This window comes from Hibiscus syriacus, unplaced genomic scaffold, assembly GCF_006381635.1.
Source record: "Hibiscus syriacus cultivar Baekdansim isolate YM2019G1 unplaced genomic scaffold, ASM638163v2 tig00112411_pilon, whole genome shotgun sequence".
Taxonomy (NCBI): Eukaryota; Viridiplantae; Streptophyta; class Magnoliopsida; order Malvales; family Malvaceae; genus Hibiscus; species Hibiscus syriacus.
Genome location: NW_024063326.1, coordinates 467,362 through 493,876, shown reverse-complemented (window position 1 = coordinate 493,876; position 26,515 = coordinate 467,362). Strand labels below are relative to the sequence as shown.

The 26,515-nt window shown below is 31.9% G+C and overlaps 4 protein-coding genes across 4 annotated transcripts; 3 read left to right on the top strand and 1 right to left on the bottom strand.

Annotated features, from left to right (window-relative positions):
* Positions 1-1,524: 1,524 nt before the first annotated feature.
* On the top strand, positions 1,525-5,608 carry LOC120179407 (tRNA-dihydrouridine(47) synthase [NAD(P)(+)]-like). Its single transcript, XM_039185008.1, has 10 exons — positions 1,525-1,928; positions 2,024-2,140; positions 2,232-2,468; positions 2,590-2,836; positions 2,930-3,171; positions 3,519-3,791; positions 3,970-4,251; positions 4,378-4,498; positions 5,046-5,215; positions 5,296-5,608. The coding sequence occupies exons 1-10, from the start codon at positions 1,641-1,643 to the stop codon at positions 5,392-5,394; spliced, it is 2,076 nt and encodes a 691-aa protein (XP_039040939.1). The 5' UTR covers positions 1,525-1,640; the 3' UTR covers positions 5,395-5,608.
* A 401-nt stretch (positions 5,609-6,009) lies between these two features.
* On the bottom strand, positions 6,010-8,140 carry LOC120179399 (amidophosphoribosyltransferase, chloroplastic-like). The gene has a single exon (XM_039185001.1). It carries the CDS (start codon positions 7,971-7,973, stop codon positions 6,204-6,206), a length of 1,770 nt encoding a protein of 589 aa, XP_039040932.1. The 5' UTR covers positions 7,974-8,140; the 3' UTR covers positions 6,010-6,203.
* Positions 8,141-9,330: 1,190 nt separating this feature from the next.
* On the top strand, positions 9,331-10,834 carry LOC120179242. Its single transcript, XM_039184882.1, has 3 exons — positions 9,331-9,480; positions 9,678-9,743; positions 10,488-10,834. The coding sequence occupies exons 1-3, from the start codon at positions 9,433-9,435 to the stop codon at positions 10,533-10,535; spliced, it is 162 nt and encodes a 53-aa protein (XP_039040813.1). The 5' UTR covers positions 9,331-9,432; the 3' UTR covers positions 10,536-10,834.
* Positions 10,835-15,702: 4,868 nt separating this feature from the next.
* On the top strand, positions 15,703-16,553 carry LOC120179277 (auxin-responsive protein SAUR50-like). Its single transcript, XM_039184913.1, has one exon. The coding sequence runs from the start codon at positions 15,784-15,786 to the stop codon at positions 16,252-16,254; it is 471 nt and encodes a 156-aa protein (XP_039040844.1). The 5' UTR covers positions 15,703-15,783; the 3' UTR covers positions 16,255-16,553.
* Positions 16,554-26,515: the final 9,962 nt, after the last annotated feature.

The window sequence follows — 26,515 nt, the reverse complement described above, 5'->3', positions numbered from 1 at the left end:
ATGAGGGGGTATTGATCACCAATACAACTGAATATCGCAGCATTGTTGGCTCTCTTCTATACGTTTGTCATACAAGGCCTGACATCTCCTTCAGCGTTGTGCAAGTTGCTCAATTCATGAACTCCCCTAGAGATTTGCACCTTACAGCAGTTAAGCGTATACTGAGATACCTGGCTGCTACCTTGGATTTTGGTTTGGTTTTTTCTCCTTCCTGTGCTGTAAGTTTAGATGTGGTTGCTTTCGTTGATGCGAATTGGGGCTCCAATATTGATGATCGACGGTCTATTTCGGGATTTGGAGTGTTCTTAGGGCCGTGCTTGATTACATGGTCGTCGAAGAAACAAAAAACAGTCTCTCGATCCACTATGGAAGCCGAATACAAGAGCGTTGCAGACGCCACTGTAGATGTCACGTGGCTCACTGCTCTGTTGGATGATCTTGGTGTTAAGCAAAAATGCACGCCCATCGTCTGGTGTGATAACCAAGCACAGTTGCCATGAGTGCTAATCCGGTATACCATGCTCAGTCGAAGCATGTGGAGCTTGACATACATTTTGTTCGAGAGAAGGTGACAGCTGGCCAACTTTGTGTCAACTATGTTCCTGCCATGCATCAGGCAGCTGATGGGTTCACAAAACCTTTGTCTAAGGCTACATTTGAAGAATTCAGAGCCAAAATGTGTGTGCAGCAAAGTTAATCAACAGAAGGAAGGAAATAAGCAGGAAGAATATTAGAGGAAGAGGCATACTGCATATTAAGCTTGCGACTTCTAGAAAGTCAATTAATGCTGAGCTGGTTAATTGATGAGCTGTAATTATGTTATGGAACGGTTGTGGTTTGTTAGGCTTAACTACTCCTATTAGAGTTGTTTTCTTGAATTCTCCTGCTGTATATAAGTATGTTGTACATATGTGATAGAAAATCAATAATATCTCAATATTCAAGTCTTGTATAATCTAATACTGAGAATGTTATATTTTGTGTTTGACAGGTTTAGTAGGAATGTAAGATTATCGTGTTTGGTTAAAGAAATAACAAATCATTGAAATGTATATTTGACCAAATTATCTTTATTATATATATATATATATATATATATATATATATTAATAAGTTAGAAAATATTTATATATATTTTTTAAAAATTTAAATTCATAAAATTCATATTTTTTTATAAAATTAAAAATATAAAAAGGTTTAATAAAAGAGTAAAATTTTATTTTAACCCCTTAACTTCATATAAAATTTTAATTATAGATTTTTTGTAAATCTAAAATAGTTTAATGATAAATTTGTAATTTAACATTCATAGAATTTTTATTATTCAATGACAAAATAAGGATATTTTTTTAAAAAAAACAATTAAGAGTATTTTAGTCTAAAACATCAGTAATCCAACAATACATAAGAAAAGAGAGATAATGACATTCCTGATAATATAACCAAAAAAATCTACTACTATTAATAATATAAAATTACTGAAACTGACATTCTTAACCAACTAAATACACTCTAATTTCTTTAAACAAAAATCCCAAAACCCTAAACCAGTACCCACTCCGTGTTACTTGGAACACAACTTCACTAACTGCTAGAGACAACAGCGAACTGACTGCGCTCACCGAGTGAACTCGCCTTCCATGGAAGACTCTTCGAAAGATCTGTCTGTATTGACAGATTTGAAGAAGGAAGGGGTCCTAGCTTCACAGCCGCCTCCGAACTCGAATGGAACTACTCAACGAACACCGAAAGAGTTGGTGGCCCGAGCCATTGCACCTATAAAGCCAGAGTTTCTTCGACCTCCACCACCCTCTAGAACCACCCAAAACGATGCCGCCTCCGACGCCAATGCCAACGCCAAGCAACCCCAGGCTAATTTAGTCAAGGAGAAGAAATCGAAACGGCAAATCAAACGAGAGCGTCGTCAGGTACCAACATGTTCAACCTAATTTATTTTCTTACCAGAAAGCAGTTTTTTTGGGTGGTGGAATGTAAAGTAATTGCTATTTTTTTTCTCCTTCAGGAGCAAAAATCTGCTTCGAATCTATGTCCAGAGATAGCTAAGACGGGAGATGTTAATGCTTGTTCTTATAAAGATAAATGTCGTTTCAGCCATGACATAGAAGCCTTTTTGGCTCAGGTATTTTAATACCCATTTCATGAAATTTACAATGTGATCGAATTTATCTAATTGGACTTCTAATAAGTATTTTGTTTTTGGTTGAATGTAGAAACCAGCTGATTTGGAGGGTGACTGCCCATTTATAAAAGCCGATGCACCATGCCCTTATGGCTTAGCCTGTAGATTTGTCGGCACCCATAAGGATGGTGCTTCTGCAGCTACTTCTAATTTGTTGAAGAAATGCTCTGAAGTCAATGGACTAAGCAAAGATGTTCAGAAGCTTTTGTGGAAGAACAAAATGCGCTTTACTAAAGCAGATGGTGTACTCAAATCTCTTGGACTAATGGTATGATGAACCCACTGAATTCTTTTATTGGTCCTTATTTCTCCCAGTTTTGTTAATACCATCATGAAGTAACATTATTATGAGTTATTGTTGTTAACCTAGTATCAATACAATATTTCAGGGGCCCAACTGGAAAAAGAAGCAGCTAGTAGATAAGGAGGAAGATGAAGTTGGTTTAAGCGGTTCTCATGCTGCTGATGAACTTGAATGCAAAAAAGTGGCTGATGATTCAATGGACTGTTCTGAATGTCCTTCGAAATTGTCAGCAGCAGTAAATGCAGAGGATGCATGTGCAACTGATGAGTTTAGACCCTCAAAGAAGGCAAAATGTGTGGCTGACGAAAAATGCTCTGATGAAGTGGAGGGTGGTAGTCTTCTTGTTGATTTTTATTATTTGCTATTTTTTGAACTGATTAATGCAGATGCAACTGTTTACATAACTAGGTTATGTAATTTGACAGATGCAACTGTTTTGGAGAAGGATAGTGAAAAAGATTTTGCTGAAATGACCGATGATGTAGTTGCAGAACCTGATAGGAGCCTCAAGATACACCCTCGTGAAAAGATGCTCATTGATTTTAGAGAAAAGCTGTATCTTGCTCCTCTAACAACTGTTGGGAATCTTCCTTTTCGTAGGGTATGCAAAACATTAGGTGCAGATGTGACATGCGGTGAAATGGCAATGTGCACCAATCTTTTGCAGGTATGTATATCACATATTCCTAGTTGCATCGGGGCAAACTGCTAGTTTTATCATTCCATAAGTGTTGGAAATTGGAATAACAGGCTGTGATTTCCAGGTTAATTACACCCAATGGAACAAATTGGTGTAATTTCCTTTTGCAGCAAGGCATCACAAGTAAGAAAGGAGTGATGTCTTTGCATTGACTAGCTTTTGACATTTTATAGTTGAACTTCTTTCCTATAAAAAAAAAATAGTTGAACTTTGTTTTTGGTGGTTCTTCTAGTGGCCTTTTCTTTCCTTTTGTTGTAAAATGCATTCTATGTTGATATGTGAGTTTCTCTGTGGCGCTTATCCTGTTTGAACAGGGTCAAGCTTCAGAATGGGCTCTGCTGAGGCGACATTCATCTGAGGATTTGTTTGGAGTTCAGATATGTGGGGCATATCCTGACACTATAGCACGTACTGTTGAACTTATAGAAAAGGAGTGTACAGTGGACTTCATTGACATTAACATGGGGTGCCCAATTGATATTGTTGTCGATAAGGGGGCTGGATCTTCTCTTCTAACAAGACCAGCACGTATGAAAGGAATAATTCAAGCAGCTTCCAGCACTGCTGATAGACCTATAACTGTTAAGGTGCTTTCCATTTAGGTTATTAGTTAAATTATAAGCATGCCTATGTTGTTTTATCTTCCCCCCCCCCCCCCAAAAAAAATTGTTGTCAAGGTTGCTCCTTTTTCCCTTTCCTTTACAAGCACTTGTTACAATCATCAAGCTGTTTTAAGAAATGTAATTGTACCTTTTGTTATGGCAGGTGAGAACAGGTTACTTTGAAGGTAAAAACCGCATTGATTCGTTGATTGCAGATATTGGCAGTTGGGGTGCTACTGCAGTGACAATACATGGTCGATCACGTCAGCAACGCTACAGTAAACTTGCTGATTGGGATTATGTATACCAGTGTGCTCGGAAGGCCCCTAGTGCACTGCAAGTTTTAGGGAATGGGGATGTTTTCTCATATTTAGATTGGAACAAGCATATATCTGACTGCCTTGAGCTCTCTTCATGTATGATTGCTCGAGGGGCATTGATTAAGGTAAGTATTTAGATTTTACATGTTCATTATCTGACATTTTATCTGAAAATTTTCCATTATTTATCATACTGCCGAACTGCGCTGTATGGAATTTCAGCCTATTATAACATCTTAGGTGCTTTGTAGCCTTGGTTATTTACTGAAATCAAGGAACAGAGGCATTGGGATATCAGTTCACAGGAGCGGTTGAATATTTTTAAGGACTATGTACGTTTTGGCCTAGAGCATTGGGGATCTGACAAAAAGGGTATGCAGTAATACAATATTCAGAGTGAAATACATATAATTTAGTTTGAATTCTCATATGTTAGCTTAGTGAATAGTTAATGATAAGTTTGTGCTGGCATTATGGTATGAGAAACATTGATCAATATGCTGTGATTGAGTTGATATAAAACAGAAACATTTTTCTTTCTTCCCTAGCCTAAATTGTTGATTGTACTTGTTGCCATATCTTTAACAAGTATCAAACTGCCCCATTCAAGTTTTAGCTTCCTGATTCAAGTTGTGAAACCATTCTGAGAAAATTTATGTTGGTCTTTTGCTCTTGGATCAACATTGATTTTGTTACCCAAAATTTTTAGCACCTTTTGTTGTATTAGATTGTCCCTTTCAGAAGAAACTGGTGCATAATTATGTGATTTTCTTTGGATTAAGCTTGGAAATTCCAAAATGTCTTGTTTATCAGTTTCCTAGAATTATTTATTAATATTTATTAATTATGTGAACATATATACCTTTATATTGAACAACTATTATGTTTTGAAGTCTCCGGTGTTTAACTGACTTTGCAGGTGTGGAAACAACTAGGCATTTCTTGTTGGAATGGCTTAGCTACACATGCAGGTATATACCTGTTGGTCTTTTAGATGTCATTCCCCAACGGCTGAATTGGCGTCCTCCCTCATACTATGGGCGTGATGACCTTGAGACCCTAATGGCGTCCGATTCTGCAGCTGACTGGGTACGAAGTTGCTTCTTACTATACATCTCACGGTAATAATGATAATCGTGTTCTTATTAGTTTCTTCTCCACTTGTCCAGATCCAAATATCTGAAATGCTGCTTGGCAAGGTTCCAGATGGTTTCACATTTGCACCAAAGCACAAATCCAATGCTTATGATCGTGCGGAAAATGGCTAATTAGTGTGCCATTAATTTAATATTACTGCACTTTTATGAATTTAAGCCTGCTGGTTTGAACGCAGATTATGTTTTTCATTCCTGAATTAAATTTAATTACAGAACTGAATAAAGGTGATTTTGCAATTCTTAAATTTTGTAGTGAAGTTGGTAGTTTAAGTAGCACAAACGAGCACCTCATACTTGTTCCTGCTTCTTAGTTAGCTTCTATTATCCAAGAATATTCATCTGGCTCCAAATTTGGTACTGTTTGATGACTACCACAAGTTGTCCATATAATGTAATTAAGACAAGATACTATAGACTACAGTTATTTTGAATGGTCGAATTATGGCTACGGGAAGCCTTCTTCTTTCATGCAATTTTTGATTGAAAACTTTTCTTTCATGCAATTATTGATTGAAAACTTTAGTTTCAGAATCACAAGCTTTATTATTCTGAAATATGTCGTATTGATGAGAATAAATAACCAAAACACTGAGATGAGCAAGTACTATATGACTATAGCAGAAACCTTGGAACAGTCTTGATCCAGCCCCACCAAATCTTTGACAATGCAAAATTTGGAAACCTTGCAGCTGGGTTCTTTTCATTGAGATTAGTCATAGAAAAGAAACCAAGGGACATAAATTATGAAGCAACAGCACCATTGTCTATTATCAAAGAAAACAACAAACACATTCATTAGAGATTAGTTTGCAGAGCAAAACATTGGGGCAAAATTGTATAAGCTTTAGAATTTCGAAGCCCAGCTAGCTTTTGTTCAAGGAAGAAAATAGAAAGACTGATATCTATTTCACTCGCCACACTCATGCCTGAAGCAGTGGATCGATTTCTTTCTCGGTGTTCAAATTCCGAGGGCCTTGAATCCAGCCTCCATCAATGGAATCAAAAGGTCCATTCAACCCATCATCCAAGAAATCACCAACTCGTTTCACTTTAACCTCTCTTGGCATCACTGGGTACTTCCCAGAGAAGCAAGCATAACAAAACTTTGGAGAATCACTACTCAACATCTTCTTCAGGCTATCAAATGGCAGAAAAGCCAGTGAATCACACCCTATAAACTGTCTGATCTCCTCCACACTCATTCTATTCGATATCAACTCCTGGGAGCTTGGTGTGTCCACTCCGTAATAACAAGAAGCGATGATCGGTGGGCTTGCGATTCTCATGTGAACCTCCTTAGCTCCTGCCTCCTTAATCAACCTAACGATTTTTGAAGATGTGGTTCCTCTGACAATTGAGTCATCCACCACCACAACCCTCTTACCTTCCAATACACCACGGACCGGTGAAAGCTTTAGCTTCACTCCAAAGTCCCTGATCTTCTGTGAAGGCTCAATAAAAGTTCTTCCAACATAGTGAGACCTGATCAGGCCTTGCTGAAATGGCACCCCAGCTTTGGCTGCATAACCAAGAGCAGACACAACCCCTGAATCCGGCACTGCAATCACGACATCACAGTCAACTGGAGCCTCGCTAGCAAGTATTTCACCGAAAACATGCCTCGATTCATAAACAGACCTTCCGAAAACAACAGAATTAGGCAAAGCAAAATAGATATGCTCAAAAATGCATTGTTTTGGTTCAGGGCGAGGCATCAAGAAAACTGATTGAACCCCATCCTTTTTATCCACCACCAACACTTCAGCAGGATACACCTCTCTCTCATATGTTGCTTCAATCAAATCAAGAGCACATGTCTCAGAGGCAAAAACAACAGCACCATTGCTCCTCCTTCCCATTACCAAAGGCCTAAATCCGTGGGGATCGCGCACCGCAACAAGCTTATCCTCAGTCACAAACACCATTGAATAAGCCCCTTCAAGCTTCTCACAAGCTTCAACAATCCTCAAAAAGAAAGGCCTGGCCTTTGAAATAGCAATCAAATGAAGTACAACCTCAGTATCAGAACTAGTATTGAAAATGGAACCATTATCTTCAAGCATAGCTCTCAAAGCACCGTAGTTCACCAAGTTTCCATTGTGAGCAACCCCAATAGACCCAAACCTGTACCCAGCAACAAAAGGCTGCACATTTTTCAACATAGAAGAACCAGCAGTTGAATATCTGACATGTCCAATAGCCATTTCACCAGGCAATCGATCAAGTTTAGATTCATTAAACACCTCAGACACTAAACCAACACCAGTAATCGATTGAAGAACATTGTCATTCACAGCTACAATACCTGCACCTTCTTGCCCACGGTGCTGAAGCGCGTGGAGGGCCAAATAGCAGAGACGTGAGGCTTCAGGATCACCAAAGATACCTACAACACCACACTCCTCACGGGGCTTATCGTTGTCGTCGTCATCAATAAAAGAAGAACCGCCCTCATTTTTGTTTGTTGAAAAGAAGTCAGAGATGGGGGTTTTAGAGGAGATGGTGAACTGAGGTTTCTGGGTATGATAGACATAGTTGCAAGGCAAAGAAGACGGTTTTTGAAGGGTTTTTGGGAGGAGAGAAAAGGCGCTCTTTTGAGGCGTGTTCAGGGAATAAGAATGGTTTTTTGAGATGGGTTTTGAGAGAGATGATGAAGAAGACAAAGGAGAGATATTAGATATGGCTGCCATGGATGGTTTCTCTTCAGTTTTAGGAGTTTCCTTGAGGGAGAAAGTGAACGAGTTACTGCAAATATGGCTTTAGAAAAGTAGTACCCCTCTCAATTAGGCTTCTGAACTTGGGGTTTTGACTTTTTGGCTTCGGAGGTGGCTTTGTCCCCCACAATTTTCTCGAGTTCCAAAAACTTTGTTTTTGACTGATCTGCTTAAATTAATTAGTTTTTGTTCAGATTCTAAATTCACTATAAATAATGGTTATTATTTTTTAATGAATTTATGTGTAATAAGAAATCATAATCATTAAATATTTTTATTTATATTTCAAGTGCTTAAATAGATCTAAAACTACTTCCAAATTCCAATTTATCTTTTATTTAATGTGGTTAAATCTAATGCTTATTCCAATTTTAATTTTATTTTATGTGATTAAATCTAATGCAATCGCAGTTCTTTTAAAAATGATTGCGACATTGTTTGATAAATTTATAAAATTGTGTTCACAAATTAAATATTAAAGTGTAAATTATTTGATTTTATTTAAATTTAAATATCAAATTAATAATTATTTGATAAATATAAATCTTAATAAATAAAATATTAAAAAATATTCTCCAAATGATAAGTGAAATCGTATTATTAAATATTCTTTTACACTTTTTCTTAAGAATTCATTTACATTTTAATATCATAAAAGCAATATTTGCACAATCGTACTTTCCTCAACACGTCATCAAGAGTCATATATCAACACAATAAATATTAACATTTTATTTTAAGGTGGCACGTCATTAATTTAATAGGATTTAAGGTGACACGTCATTAATTTAATAGGATCTAACAAGACAATTACTTATTTATAATCAATTACTAACATTAGTAATTAAAATCTACTAAAAAATTAGTGACACATAGTGTATTTTATTCTGACAATAATCATATTTTAAAAAAGGTAAATTATCTGAAGGTCACTAAATTATTGGCTTGATTATATTTGAATATTAAACTAAATATTTTATCAATTAAGTCACTAAATTTTTTTATTTAGTTTCAAACAAGTTACCAACTATTATATGTTAATGGAATTGTTGACGTGAGCGTTAAGCAAAGGGATATAATGTTTAAATAATGAGATAAAAATTTGCTTAGTTATCACATCATCAATCCCGTCAATAATTAAACATTCGGTGACATGATTGAAATCAAACTGAAAATTTAATGATTTAATTGATAAAACTTTTAATTCAGTGATCAAAATAGTATTTATCCAATAGTTTACTGACTTTGGGGGTAGTTCACCCTTTAGAAAATATATTGGGCGAGAAGAACGCCCTGGAACGTTGTCGTTTTGGGAAAGTTCCCACACTCGCTTAAAGCCCCTCTCAACTCGCGAGAAACTAATATCTAGGGCAAGCGCAAGACTGTTTCTTCTGATCTAAACTCCGTCGCCCAATTTCTCAAACAAAGCAAATCGATGGCGCCTCCACCTGGACCTTACTCCGGCACCAGCACTCTCGCCCTTGTAATTTATTTTCTCCATTTCTTCTTCTTTTTTTCTTTGTTATTTTTGGTGGGATCAAATGCAGAAAAATGAAAAATAAATAAATATATTCACACAAACGTATATAATAGATCCGAGTTGCCTTCTTTCCCAGGAAAAAAACGTAATTACCTTTTCTTTTAAAAAATTGATTCATATTGCAATTATTTCTGTAATAGGTGGCTCGTGCATCTGCTTTCTCTTTTGGGCTCGTTTATGGCAGCATTAAGCTCAAGTACCTCAAGGTATTTTGATTTACTGCTTTTATTTTCGATTTATTTAATTTTTCTTCAATTTCGTTTTTCTGTTTGTGCGATTGTAATTATTTTATACATATGGGATTGACTATCACGCTGTTACCGATTGGATTTATATTTTGATGGGAATTTTTAATTTTGATCTGTTTTCTTCATGTGGTAGAAAGGTTGTTGGTAGCTGCTGCTAAGAGTCATTGTTATGACAGTCTTTTTTTTCACTTGTTTGATGTTTCGAGATTATTAGAATGACAATTTTGTATTTCATTTTGATCAAGATATCTAAAATTGTTGTTTAGATGATATACCCTTCTGGTTTTTGTTGTTGTGGGAACAATTAGGGACTACACTCATCTTTAACGATGTGGGAGTCCGGTTTCCTGCTCACACTGTTTGAAATTATGATATTCCGATTGTACATAATCTATTATCTAATGCTTCTAAAAGAAATGGTATTCATAACTTGATTTACATATCAATGCATTTCCTTGGAGCATAAGATGCTGTATCCCAGTTTGGACATTTCACTTTAGGAAATATATTGATAGGTATTGATTTGTGCTTTACATATCCAAGCCCATCTATCAGTAAAGGGTATGAGATCAACTCAATGTGTAAAGACTTGAAAACATGTTTCACGAACCTTGGCTTCCTGTTTTTCTGATATGTTTGACAATAACATGCTGCCTTTGTTTTAGCGATGTGCTTACCTATCACTTTTACTTTTACCTGCAGGCTAAGGCAAGGTCTCAAAGGAAAGCTGAAGCAAAGGCTCACCACTGAAGCAGGGGGAATCCTGTTTGTAGCTGGTTTGCATGAGTGAATTGAGCTTGGTGTAGGAATAAAGCATATCAATGGTAATGTACCAGTTTTTCATTTCAGCTTATAAAGTTTTTATAGACCGTGACATTCTTATCTTCCAATATTTTTTTGCGCATTATGAACATGGCCCTTGAAGTATTAATTTTATGGTCCGCGATGACACCATGGATGTTTGGTGATTTTGTTAATGGGCAACATGTTGGATGATTATGTGCTTATCAGTTCATTGTAATAATGCCGTCACCTTTTGGCTCCCAAAATGTGTTATAAGCAGTCTTTCTGCAGCATTAGGTCTCACTTGAACTTGGATTTAAACAGATCAAAATTAACTTTAATAATTTTTAATTTAAATATATTTTATTATTAATAATTATTTAATCAATTAAAATATTTTTAAAAATTCCGAATGAAGTGGGGGCTTCACTTTAGTTGTAATTAATAGTTATAGTGCTCAATTCTGCATAAGGTGGCCGTGGTTTGAATTTTTTATATTGAATTAAATATTTGATCATTCAGCTGTTTCAGTCATTGAATGTTTAGTAGGAGTAGAGTGCCACCAATGGTAAAGTCATTTCTAGAGATGATGAGACTGCAACAGAATCCAGCATTGCCAAGGTAAATATTAAGATTGCAAAGCTCAAAAGAAATGAAAAACCTTTGAAATAAACAGTTGAGAAAGCACGATCAACGTTAACGCCACTTGAGAAGTAACGCAAGTGAATAAATTTGAGTCTAGAACAGCTTCACGTTGATCATTTTCTGTACAATCATCTGCTTGGTGGCCTCGTTGAGGAGACTGACCATTCAGTTGAAGCTTCTTAGTATTCGACTGTGCGAAGAGGGGGTCAGCAGTGGTCGGACAGTGACCAAAACAGAGGTGATGATGAACAAGTGAGGTGGTTGTAGGATTTAGCTTCTTAGAAACTAGGGTTAAGAGAATTATAAACGAAATCTAAATTTGAATTAAGAAATCAATTACAAAATAATGGGTCACAGACCATGCTTAGCCCATTATAAATATGTGGCAAACGTATAACAAATCTACCAACCTAACAGCTAAGGTTCAGCTAAATTCAACGGTTCAATAAGACAATTGTCTAACATTTATCCTCCTTTTTAACTTTTGAATTTCTTGAAGTTGAACAAAAAACTATAAGAATTGGTAAGAGACTAACAAAATTCAGATTCATTTTCTTCTTTTACATTTTTCTTCTTCACCCTACTTCAAATTCATCTTGTGTTTATGTATCTTATTTTTCTTTCTCATTCTTCTTCTCCTTAATTTAATTATGCAATTTCAGTTTTTGAGAGTTGTTAATGATTTGATCATGATCTCTACTTCTTTCTAAGGATATAATGTTTTCTAATCCGTTCAAACGAGGTCCTTTTTTGAAAATATTTAAAAATGATAGACCCCTATTTGGGTATATTTGAAATTATTAAGCTCTTATTTAACCCTTTTGTATGGTTAGTCCTTTATTTGAATAGATAAGAAAAACTAAACCCTATTTTGAGCAAACTTTTTTAAAAAATCCTTATTTGAACATTAAGCTAATAAAATTTGAAAATAAATTTTTAATATAAATTATTTATTTTATCCATATCGTTGGTGTGACATAATTTAATATATACTTGAGTGTTATAATGTAAAATGATTGAGATTGAAAAAAGTGGTTTTGACCAAGTCTTTATACGCTCTCTTTATTCAAAGCAACGGAGGTTTAGCTTTACTTAATCGCTCCCAAATTTGCTTATTTTCAACGGCAAGTGGGCTATTGTTAATTTATTCAATGATAAAACCATTCTTAAAATCTAATAGTATATATATAATCTCTCTTGCTATTGGATGAAACATGACAAAATCTGCAAAACTGACCTTGTTGTTAACCTCGTAATCTTTGGTTTCAGGTTTTTGTTTAAATGTGTTCCAAAAACAACCTGAAGAGGTTTAAGTTTAATATAGGTTGCCTTGGCCACACCCTACAGCAACTCTTCTTCTGATCCGTGCCAAATGACTTGATATTTGAACAAGATTTAATGATAATTACTAATGTCTCTAAACTATGTATAAAGGAATAGATCCAAAATTAACGCATTCAATCAGTTAGAAACAAAACAGGCCCCAGCATATATTCCCTAAATCTTGCATTATCTATTATTTTAGTAAGGGGTTTACTGCCTTAAACCAAAAGATACTGAGGGGGACAAGAGATCATGGCAGAGTAGAGAACAAGCCCTCATCACTATAATATATATATATCTAATATGCACTAGGTACGGAAGCAAAATTTTATAGTAAGAGATATAAATATATGATTTTGTATTATAAATTTAGGGGGTGTGAAATTAGATTATCAATAGAAAACACTTAAATTATACGAGAATTTAAAATTTTTAAAAGTGTAATTGCAATTAATATCCCTCGATGCATTCCTGTAGAACACTGAAGATGAACAATGATAAAAGTTGGCTTTGCATGTACTTGCATGTTGTGCCTTGTTTGGAATATATGTATGTATAATGGTGATATATATATATATATATATATATATATATTAGGATGTTGTGGAGGCAAGGCATGCAGGAGCGGAGGTTAGTGAATGAGTATTTTAGGATTTTGAAATGATATTAGGGTTTTGCATATTTCAAAGACAAACGGAATCTAATCTAATCATATATATTATATCATTATTACTATCATCAAAATGGCAACAAGGGAATAAGCATAACTAGGGTTGGAACATTAAACAAATCTTAAATCATCACACTTTTTTAAATAAGTTTTCTGATTATGTTGTAGTGAGTCTTTGTTTTCATAATATTTTTATTTGCATTTAACTATGATTTGATTTTAGATTAAAAAATGGGTTTATATTAATTTTCTTTTATATTTTTTTACCTTTGACGAGGTATCAGTCTCGAGCTGATCATAGACGGTTAACTTTTTCTTTTCTTTCTTTTCTCTCTTTTAATATGAGTTATATAATTCTTTTGCTCATCATGGACGGAACTAATAATTTATTAAGGTATGGATTAAAGTATTTTTCATATTTCATAAATACAATTTTTTTAATTGAGGGGACACGGATAAATTTTCCTTTATTTATTTTTCAAAAAAAATATTTTTTTCAATATTGGGGCCAAGGCTCCTCTTGACCCCGTAAAGTTCTGCTCATGTTACTCATACAGAGACGGACGCAGAATTTTATGTTAGGAGAGGCAAACTAATAAAATTTTAAGTAGGAAATAACTTATAAAATTTTATGTTGGCTAGAATATATTTTCAATAGAAAATACAAAGAAAATATTTAAAATATATAAAAATTTGAAACTTTTAGGTGGCGACTGCCCCCATTCGCCCCCTTAGGTTCATCCCTATGCTCGTATAACATGTATTTTCTTTTTCTTAAGGTTGAATTTGAAGTTGTATCTCTAGATTCATATAACATTTATTTGGTTATCTTGTAGATCTATCATTGTTTTGAATCCTTTGGCTAACTGTTAATATACGTTCAGAATCACCAAAGATAAGTAATGTAAGTTTGTCAATGAGTCATTTTTATTATATGCATTTTATGTTAATGTTGGTATTTTTTATCTTTATTTTTGTCTGATTTATGTGATTAGTTTACACCTACTTTTACGTATATTTCTCGTAATTTTTAAAATATTTATGCTTTATTTAATAAAACTAACTGTCTAAATATCGTATATAAGTAGAAAGTTAAAAGGCTATAAATTAGATGCAAATAAAAAAAATAAAAAGTTTAACTAAAGATAATCAAAATATGAACAACTTATCTAAATAAAATGATAAATTTAAGAGTAAATTACACATTTAGTACCTAAATTATTATTTTTTTTGTTTAGTATTCAAACTTTATTTTTTTAAAATCATTCCTAACGTTTAGTTTATGTTTTAATTTCGTACACAGCCGTTAAAAACTTAGCGACAATAATGACATGAAATTATTTTCCCTTTTTCGATATTCCACACGTCTTGTAATGTAGATTCCACAACATCGATTTTGTTAAGTTTTTAACGACAGAGTACCAAATTGAAACATAAATTTAAAAAAAAATAAAGTTTAAGTATTAAAACGGAACAAAAGTAATAGTATAGATATTAAACTTATAGTTTTCCGTAAATTTAATTTTTTATTAATTTAATCTCAATTATCAATTTTCACTCATTTATTAATCCTATATTTTGGTTAGGATAACCCTCCCTCCCTCCCTCCCCCTCTCCCTCTCTCTCTCTCTCTCTCTCTCTCTCTCTATATATATATATATATATATATATATGAATAACTTCAGGTAATTACATATGATGTTGTTCATAATCTTTTATAGATATTGATAATACGAGTACACTTTATATACATAATTACTCAAATTCAAATCTAATAATTATAAAAAATAATATTCTTTTCAACTATTAAGACTACTCAATAATTTCAACCTTCCATATATATATATTAGTGCATATATCTTATAAATCCACGCCATAATTAAATACCGAATAAAGTTATTAATTGCTGAAATGAAAATTATTGTGTATGATCACGACGTGCATTCTTTGATTCATTGAAAGAATCTGTTTGATTGATGCCTGTAATTATTATTAAATTTGAAAAAGTAATGTATTAATTAAAATTAATCGAAAAATAGCGTACTTTTTTAATATACCTCATTGATTTTATCCATCGAATTCATTGTTACGGTAACACTTAATTTCACTATAAAAAATTAAAATTCTTTTACTTAAAAAGCACATTGCTATATTGCCATGGTCCACACTTTAATTTTAGGGTCTAAATTGTATTTTTGGTTTTAATGTGATTTTATTATAATCTTACTTGTAACGCACACTTTTCAATAAACTAACTAATTTTGAAAATTAAAATTAAATCCAAAGAAACAATATTTTAATGAATATAATACATAATTGATTAAAGTTAGCTAAAATCTCATTACCTTACTATAGTATCACATGGCTATGACATTGACACCTATGGAAACAACAGACACAATCTCGTAATTATATCCAATTCCAAGGGTTTTTCCACTAATCCTCGACCTTATAATAGTTAATACCTTCATCCTAAACTCAAAAGTTAAGGAAAAAAATTCGACTATAGTTCACTCTTTTTTCGGAAAATATTCTCTTTTCTCTTGCTTCATTTTCTCTCACTTTCTTGAGAAAAAAATGTATCGCGGAAAGTGCCAGAAAATTCGTCAGATCGTCAGGATCCGACAAATGCTCAAGCAGTGGCGAAGGAGTGCCCGGATAACGGCTAACAGAAACAACGGTAATAACGAACACGCGCCGTCCGATGTTCCTTCTGGACACGTGGCGGTCATAGTGGGCATCAGCATGAGGAGATTTATCGTACGCGCGACGTACCTTAACCACCCCATGTTCAGGAACCTCCTCGTACAAACCGAAGAGGCGTACGGTTTCAGCAACGATGGACCGTTGACGATCCCATGCGACGAGTCGTTCTTCGAGGAGATTCTCCGAGTCGTATCCCGATCCGACTCATCGTCAACATCGGGCCGTTTCTCCAAATTCGAGGTTCTCCAGAGATGCTGCCACGTAGGCATGAAGAACAAAGTCGGTTTTTTCAGCGAAACCCGACCGTTGCTTCATGCGGTTGCCGATAAATCAGTATACTAATAGCTAAAGCAAGCGCAATAAAACACAGCTAATCATCCTTGGTGAGTTGGTGGACAACTGTGTTACCTGAATTGGAAGCGCTAATAGGAATCAGTTAGTATTATTTTATTTGAGTGATTAGCGGGTAATTTTAAGGGTTTTTATATATGGAGATGGCAAAGAGGGATTGTTTTTACCGAATCATCTCAAGTGGAAAGAGTAAAAAAGCTTAATCATAGTATTAACTATGTCTTGTAAATCCTGTGACTTTGATTTTATTAATCCTAGGAATTTCACAGATATTTTGTCCAAAAAAAATAGTGTAATTTATTGGATATTATTATTTCAATATCACTACATTTATATTCTTTTCAATTATATGAGAAAAATTAAATCGATTGATTATGTATGTATGTTTAAATATATTCAAATTTATGAATTAAACTAATTCAGGACATTTCCTAATTATTTTAATTATGTGTTGGTTTTGTTTAATTGATTATAGAAAATTATCCTAATTATGTGATCTTAACTTACAATTATGATTGTAAATCTTTATTGTAATTTAGAATATTTCTTATTTTGAATAAAATTAGTGATTTCTTTCAAAAAAAATCATTCGTGAAAGAGATGATTATTATCTTTAGAGTTCTCAATTCGAGTATCAAATACTACGAAGGTATTTGAGCTTTCATTGTCAAATGGATGATTGTAACACCCTCAACCCGTACCCGACCCGAATACGAGTCCGAGATTTCACATTATCTTTTTGAAACAATATTCTTACAAAATAATAGAACATTTGGGCTTATATTAAGAAAATACTATAGTATACTGTTGAATTATGTTTCATTATAACAAATTTAAGGCAAAAGATGTTTTTATGAATAGTATTGTAATGTATGAATAGTACCAATACCATTTAAATAGTACCGTGAACAGTAATGAACAATATCGTGAACAGTGTATCGATGCACTACTACAGTACCATGAACAATGTACCGATGCACAAAAACATCAAATTTAAAATGTGTATCGATGCACTGCTACAGTGTACCGATGCACTGCTACAGTACTTTCAGCAAAACATGTATAACACTCATAAAAACTTAACATTTCATCACTATAAAGTTACCATTTACATAAATATGTTTAAAACATTACAAAACTCAATCTTATGATTTTTAAAAAACCGATTAGAGCATATCATATTCAAATCTTTATTTACATGCCAACCACAATTAGTATTACAAAATACAAACTATTCAATTCTTTTCTGATCTGATATTTAGAAAGGAGAAACTGACATGTCTTGCATAACTTTTATCAATCTTCCTCTTTTCGGAACCTACGTGTGAAACAATCACACGCTAAGTCGTTGACTTAGTGAGTCATATAAAACCCATAATAGAAATTATAAAACAATTCATATAACAGAATGCATACATGTACATATAATATCATTATCATGATTTCTATCATTATCATTAACCCATTTATCATATGATCTTATACTTATCATTTTTGTGTATCATATAACACATATAACATCATATAATTCTTGTGAAACATTTCATATCACCAAAACATATACATAACATATATTGTATTTGTTATTATCTCTTTATTAGCCCATGTACATTACTGAGAACTCAAGGTATTCGAGTACATTGAAGTTGTGCACTTATGCTCTCACCACAGCTCATATAGGGTCCTACTAGGGGCATGTGAAATTTATCCCAAATGACCTATGTATTTATCCCGAAGGACCTCTGTATATGTCTCGAAGGACCGCGTAGACCCTCGACTCTTGGCATGTCAACTATACCCCTAGCTCTCATACCACATAACATGGGCATTATCATTTATAACAGTTCACATCACTTGTATCATATAAACATGTAATCTCATATCTCGTTCTCATGTAACTTGTATATCATTCTTGTCATATAACCCATATCACATAGGTTCATATCATGTGACATATATCACATGTGCATGTAATCATACAGATCGCATCATATAGCTTATATCATTTCTCATGTGTTCATGTAAACACGTATGATCTTGTTCACATATGTTCATATATACATCACATAGCACATAGAATAACATATAAACTTATACATATATTCTTGTACATTCATTTAGTCTGTATATCAATGCTATATAACTTATCTCACAGTTTTACATAATCACTTATATCACATTAATTATATATTATTTCCATGTATTCACTTATATTGAATTCACTTATCTTATATTACATGTTTCTATAATCACTTATGAAATCATGTATTCAAACATTCATGTATAACGTTATGCATGCTTCACAAATCAAATAACATTTTAGGAGTCACTTATTACCATAGTAACTCCGTCACTGGCTCATCACAAGCCAATGTTTGTTCGATAACATAAGTACAATTAAATCGCACTCACCTTAGCCTTGCTTGCTTTGATTCGATCCTAATTCTTCAATTGTTTTGGAACATGATTACGTTCTATATCTACATAACAATACATAGATCCATATCAATATTCTAATTGATATACTAATCTTCCATTTTCTAAACTAAAGGAAAAGATATATTTCCATTTTCCCTTTGAAGTGTATCGATACACACTATAGTGTATCGATACATCCCTTCACTGGTGTATCGGTACACTTATTGCATTCGATGTTTCTTCATTTAAGAGTGTATCGGTACAGATTGAATGTGTACCAATGCACCTTGCCCAGAATTTGTATTTTAAGCCCGAAAATTCACTTTTCTTAGCTGAAATTCTTCATGTTTCATCCCCTTTCATGTTCTTTACTCACATACATATGCTTAAACCAGTTTATACTCATTTATCACATCTCAAACTTCAAAATCCTATTCTCCAAATAGAAATCAATAATCATACCCAATTTTCAATATATTCTAAATTCAATTCTATCACTTCATATCTCTTAATTAAGTTGATGACAAGTCAAATTCCATCTCAAAATTCCTATATTAACTTTTTTCCATAAATTCACTTAAAAACTCCATCTCTTTAATCTTTCATAAATTCTTTAATTTTAAGGCAACTTAAGCTTTCCTTAAGTTTAAGTGTTACCTAAGGAACAAAACCCATACTTAAAATTAACAAATAATCAACTAACAAGAAACCCACTTTGCCTTAGGGGTTCACGGTTGCACAAAGAAGAGGAAGAAGAAATAACTTTTTGGAGATATATCTCCTTAATCTTATCCTTATATCCTTATCATATCCCATTTTCAATTAATTTCTAAGTCAAATGATCGTTTTGCCCTTCACTTCATTTAATAATTACTAATAATTCATAAACTGTTTCCAGATGAATCATTGAACTATTCAACTATTCCACTTTAATCACCAAATTATGAAGTTTTACAATTTAGTCACTAACCCGATATTGAGGATGTTACAGGGATCTTTAGAAAAAATATTATTTGTAATCAGCTTAGATAAATAAAAGAAAATTATTTTAACAAATATTATTTGTAATCACCTTAGAAAAAACTCAATATGACCCTTTAACAAGCAGTTTCCGTCGTTGATCGAACGTTTTAGTATTTATCTTGTCATGAAAGATGACCAATGGTATGCAGTGATTGGCTGCTTGCGACGGAAAAAAAGTTACATTGTCAAAAAGTGAATTGTTTAAAAGTTCAATTCCTAAAATGACTTCGCTTTAGGCATCAATAGTCATACCAAAACGATGTTATTTTGTCCATGTCATCACACCGTTTGAATCTTAACGAGTCAGTAATATAATTGAAGTCAAAACTAAAGTTTCGTGCTATAATTAAAAAAATTAAAAGTTTAATTCTATAAATGACACACCATCTAAAATTCAATGATATATGATATAGTATATCATATTAAGAATGGCATATTATTTTACACTATTTTTTTTAAAGGAATCGTTTTGTATGATTAATATGGCAGTTCATACAAAACAGGACGAGAGACATGGACTTCATTAAAAAATCCTCTCTACACCTAATAGAAAAAAATAATGCACCATGCTCGTCGAAATAACCTACTAAAATATTTTTATATTTAATATTTAAATCATAAACATCGTTATTTGCCCTATTAAAAATATTTAATTACATCAACGATGTATCACACTTTAATTTTGGAGGCACATATATTTGATGAATAACCTACTACCTAACATAGCATAACTGTAAACTTGTAACCCTGCAGAAGCGTCTCTATTTCTATTATCATATATATTAAATTTAATTTTCTACACTTTATTTCGTTTTCTTTAGTTTTTTGTTCACACTTTTCCATCAATTTATTATTACATTAACCTTATCTCCACTTTATAAAATTCCACCATATCCTATAAAAAAGAATTCCACCGTATTGCTTGAAAAGTTTTGTTTGACGTGACAAAACAAATGTTTAATATTGTTCTTAAAATTCTACCGTATCCATGGTTTTCAGAATCGGACTGATCAGCGAATCGGCTGTGCTATCGGTTTACTGATTCAACCCGTCGAATCGGTTAGACCGATCGTAAGAATCGAATGACATCATAATTATTTAAAAAATTAAATAAAAATATAAAAAAACATTTAATAAAAAATAAAAAGCATTTAATAAAAAATTTAAAAAAAATTATGTTGAGCTGGTTCACGGTCCGATCCGGTTCGAACAATTCAAAACCAATTCGAATCGGGATAAAATGGATCGGACCAGACAACGATTCTCGGTTAAACCGACCGATCCGATCCGATTTTCAAAACACTGACCATATCACTAATATGAAATGTCATAATAATGAACATTAGCACTTCACTTGTCCACTATATTTTAGTTTAATTAGTATATTTTAAAATATGTTAAGTTAAATATATTTAAATACAGTTATTTTTAATTTAAAAATATATAAATGATTAGATATATTATTAAAAAAATAGCACTTTACGCCCTTTTTTTACATTGCAGTAAATTTCAATCGTTGGTGCACATAATCATTATTCAAGTTCAGATTCAACGACACTGTTTCTATTCCTTATTAGTGCAATAATTGAACTTTTAAATGAAACTTTACGAAGCATGAACAGAAAGTATTTAATATTAGGGTAAAGTATTTAATATTCGAAATTATTTGTGTATTTTATCTTAATATTTTTTTTATTAATCTATAATAATTACAAGATAATATCTATTTAAAAGATTAAATTATATTTAATAATTAATATTTAAATATTTTTACAGATGTTGTATTTGAATCAAAAACTTTTAAAAATACCAACCATCCATTTAATCACTTATAACTTTTGGATTGGGAAGGGTCGGGTAATATTTCTCCAAACTCAAAAGGATCTCCTAACAAGAGGTGGGTTCAGAGGCCAGTGCCAACCCATTGGGGTCGTAGTCATATTTTTCACCTATTTACTTTCCTCCATAAGCAATTAGGTCATTTTTTTCTTTTATCATAATGATAACGTTTTTCTAAATTTTCGTACCTCCACCTATGACAATAGAAATTTGATGTTGCAATTCAATATTAAAATTTTATACTTCAAAAATATTATTATCTTTATCAAGATGAAGAACTTATATGCTCTAATAATAATTTATTAAAATATAATAACAAATATAATTATCGTAAAATAAAATAGACATCGAGATTTTATATTTTAAAAATTAAATTATTCAAATTAATTTACGATACACGAACCAAACAACTTTGGTAGTAAAGGAATTATTGTTATTTATTAAAGTCCCCTGGTTTGAGCATCTTGAATGTCAGGTGTATAAGCGTTCAACGTCAAATAATTGAGAGTTATCTTTAAACAAATAGTACATTGTACTTATCACGTACTAATAAAATTGAAATCAATATTATCAAGCAAATTTCAAATTCCAACAAATTACTAAAATCATATGAATGAACGTTTTTGCTTATTCAATCAAATCAAATGCCAAATTGACTTGAAAGAATTATATAATGTTTTATTATTTTAAGGTAAGTTGTAATTATTTGATGTTATTGACTGGTTTGAGGAGGGTGACACATTGATTAGATACCATCCTCATCTTATTGACAATAGATAAAATTAATTTGCTAGACCAAGAATTTTCTAAATAACTGGATTAATAGTTTCCATCATTGCCTCTTGACAAGGTTTATAGTTTTTTTTTTAAATATTTGTATAATTATAACTTAAATTCATAATTTTTAATTAGAAAATTAAAATTTAATATATGGTTTTATATTTAAATTTTATATTGTTTTGATGTGTGTAATCTATACTTTTTTTTACCTAATTTAATACTTCAACATGACAACATGACATATATTACATATCTGATATCTGATACCTGATACTTAAATATGATACTTTGTTTTCTTTAATGTGATACTTAAATTATATAAATGTTATATATTTTGATAATTGAATATAACGCATGATAATATATAATCAGTTAACGAAATAATATTTTATCATGTGTAAAAATCTTATTAATCAAAAAAAAGTATATTTGATCGGTTTGTTAAGCTACTCATCTTTGTTCTCTTACAATACTCTCTTTTCTTCCCCGTCCCTATAGAAAATATTAAGATTGAATTTATAATTGATCAAAAAATATCCCATTAATCAAATATAAAGAATTTATTGACTTTTATCATACTTCTTATGTTCTAACAAATTTATCATATTTTGACTTTTATTTTTTTAATTTAATTTTTTGTCATGTTAAATATATTATTGATAAAAATTAGAAAAAAAGTGTTTTAAAATTCATGAATAAAGTAATTCTTAAATTTATTAATTATAAATTTTAAGTAATTAAAATATTTAAAATAATTATAGTTGAAATTTAAAATTTTCGATATGAAATAACTTATCAAGTGGTGCAAATGGTAAAAAGAGAGATTATTCTCCCTAGAGATTTTGGGTTCGATGAACTGCGTCTGTAGGGTTACGTATATTGTCAATAGATTAAGAAAATTATGAAAAAATATTACCTTTTAATCATTCCAAACAATTAAGAAAAATCAACCTGAAAAATATCAACAGTTGTTTTTTGATTGGGGATAGAAGGAAAATTAAAAAGAAGTATTAAATTCAAATACCAAATAGATTCATAGGAGCCCATTTAGTGGATTGGTTTAAACCCAATTCCTTCGCCTCCAAACTGTACGAAGCCCGAAGTTATGAATAATATTGAAGTTTTCAAAGTAAGTAGGGTTAAATGCGTCCTTTTCAATCTTTGTTGTTGTTCATAGAACATAAGATATTTCGTTTATAGGTTGTAATCAGCACAACGTTTGGCGTTTTGTTTGTGAAATATTCATATAATATTAATTTTTAAGTTAAATAAATAAATAAGAGTAAAATTTTTATGTTTATTTAATAAGTGAACGAATTTGAATATATGTGTATTTGATTCGTTTATATTTACGAGTAACCTTGTTTATTGACTCATTTATCGACTCATTTATAAACTCATTTACTCGATTATCCTTTTTCTTTTATTTCTTTACATTTTAGCTATTGATGAATTTATAGACTAAATTGAACCTAAGGTGAACTTTGAAGTTCAAAATATAAAGTTTAAAGAAATTAAGGACTAATGGCATAATTTCATTATTTTCCTTTGTCTTGTAAACTAAAGAGTAAAAAGAAAGCGTTGGTTACTTAACATTAAATGAATATGAATTCGATCGTTAGAAGTTATAAGTTAGAAGTTAATTTTACAGTGTTAATTTCTTTTAGTAATTAATTGCTTCAGTTTTAGTTAGTCAAGTTGTTAGCAGCGACAATCGCAAAATTTTATGTTAGAGGTTACGATTTTCTAAAATTTTAGGAAGAAACACACTTATAAAATTCTAGGGAACGATAAAATATTTTAAATAAAAAATACATAAAATATCTAAAAATATATATATATATTTTTTAAGGGGACGACTACCCCATCTGTCATCTCTCGGTCCATCCCTGATTGTTAACGATGTATATATAGCTTAGTACAATAGATGTAAAATTATTCATTTATTAATGAAATGATGACAATTTCCAATCTTATCTCATATTTTAACATATTTTTAATAATACTGTTGGAAACTTGAACAAACTCACGATAAAAAATTCAATCTATTTATATAGTCATCATTTTTATAAAGGGTAAAATATACAAATGGTCCATCGATTATAGGGTGTTATTATATTGAGTTTCACGACTATTAAAAATCATAAAATGGTCCCCTGAGTATAGGACATTATTTTGTTGAGTCGTCAACTATTAAAAGTTATAAAATTGTTACTTGACTATTTATATGTTCTAAACTAGTCATTTTCCATTAAAACATTGACGTTCATTTGAGCTGGACATTAACATATTGATTGAGATATGATAAAATTTATCTCAGTCAACAAGTTAACGCATATATCAGACAATTATAATTTGTTTAACAAAAAAGAATGGGTTTGAAATATATGAATAATTAGATGATTATTTTATAACTTTTAATAGTTAGGGGACTTAACAGAGTATCACCCTATAGTTGAGGGATAGTTTGTGTACTTTATCCTTTTATAGATAACTATACTAAATCCTAACTCATAAGAGGGGTGAATAATTAATGGCGGTCTAGGGGCAGTTAAAAGTATGGACGGGAACCTGGAGGTGGTCCCGGGGATACTGATAAGCCAATTGGGTGGTGCTCAGCAGACGGTGCTTGTTTATGATGGAATTCAGTCTGTTTAATCATTCCAATTTGAGTAATTTGATTGGTCAAATACGAATATAAGATTAGGATTTGGGGCCAATAATTACCTAGGTTCTGATGGGATAATGTTGCACTTTTCCTTCAACAACTACTTTTAGGGCTGTTTTTATCTGAACGGATGTATAATTTTTATATTATAAAATGATTTTTAAAATAATTTAAAAAAATATTAATTGAATATATAAATATAAAATTATATAAAATTTATTTTTTTTGAAAAAAAACGAATACTCCCAATAATCATGATCTATCAGTGACCTCGGCCCTTCTTGGCTCCCATGCTGAGAGGACTCACCCAACCCATTCAACAAGCCCCACTCATTCTTTTCAATGTCTTTTATAATGTTGCTTTTGCATATACTTTTATAAAGGATGAGCTTATTGTAAAATGCGTGCTTCGAAGTGTCATGCATGCATGAGATCTACGTCACGGTGGAGTCCACGAATATATACATAAATAACATACATCAACCTCTAGATTTCTCTTAAGCTCACACTACGTGGGGTAATAATCACGTGCTTCTCATCAGCGGCAGAACTGATGCTAATGTCCACCGTTGGGTACCCAAGAGGGTATATAACAGCCCGCTAAAATTGTGGAAGAAGCTTTAAACTTTGAATAGAGCGAAGGGGAGCTCGGTGATTTTATCAAATGCTCTGACAGAAAAGCGGTTTTTCCGCAGAAGATTGACGGGCACCATCCAGTACAGATTCGTACACATTAGAGCCTTTTTCAATAAGACAATTTTGTCCCTCCCCACTCCTTCATATTCATTCGTCGAGGTGTCCTTTTAAGGTCGGGATAATTTTGGTAAATGAGCGTTGCTCAGCTTGAGAAGGAAGAATTCGATTTTGTTCTCATTAAGCGAATTATATTTTATTAAGGGTAAAGTAATCAAATAGTCCATAGATTATATAATATTATTTTATTAATTTTTTTTATTATTAAAAGTTATAGCATGGTATCCAAATATTTATTATATTCAAAATTTATCATTTTCTGTTAAAAATTAATATCAAAATTAGTTGGACGTTGACATGTAGATTAAGATATGATAAAATTTGATCTCATAATCTCAAACAACTATCATATCCTAGTCAATATGTTAACGTCCAACCCAGACTATCGTCAATTTATTAACGGAAAATGATGAGTTTGGAACATAATAAATAGTCAGGTGACCATTTTGTAATTTTTAATAGTCGATTGACTCAACAAAACAACTCCTTGTAGTCGGAGACCATTTTGTACCTTTTAATAGTCAAGAGACTCAACAAAACAATATCCTATTAACAATCTATCAAATTCAAAATTTACACATCAGATTTTAGTTATTGGGGTGATGCCAATTATGCCTATTAATGATTAAGTGATATTTTGTTACAAAATGGAATATTAATGATTATTTCGTAACTTTTGAAACTTCAATGATGAAAAGGAAATTTACCGAACAGTAACCGTTGATGTAATTTATCTTAATAAAAATATTTTATTAACTTAACTATGTGACA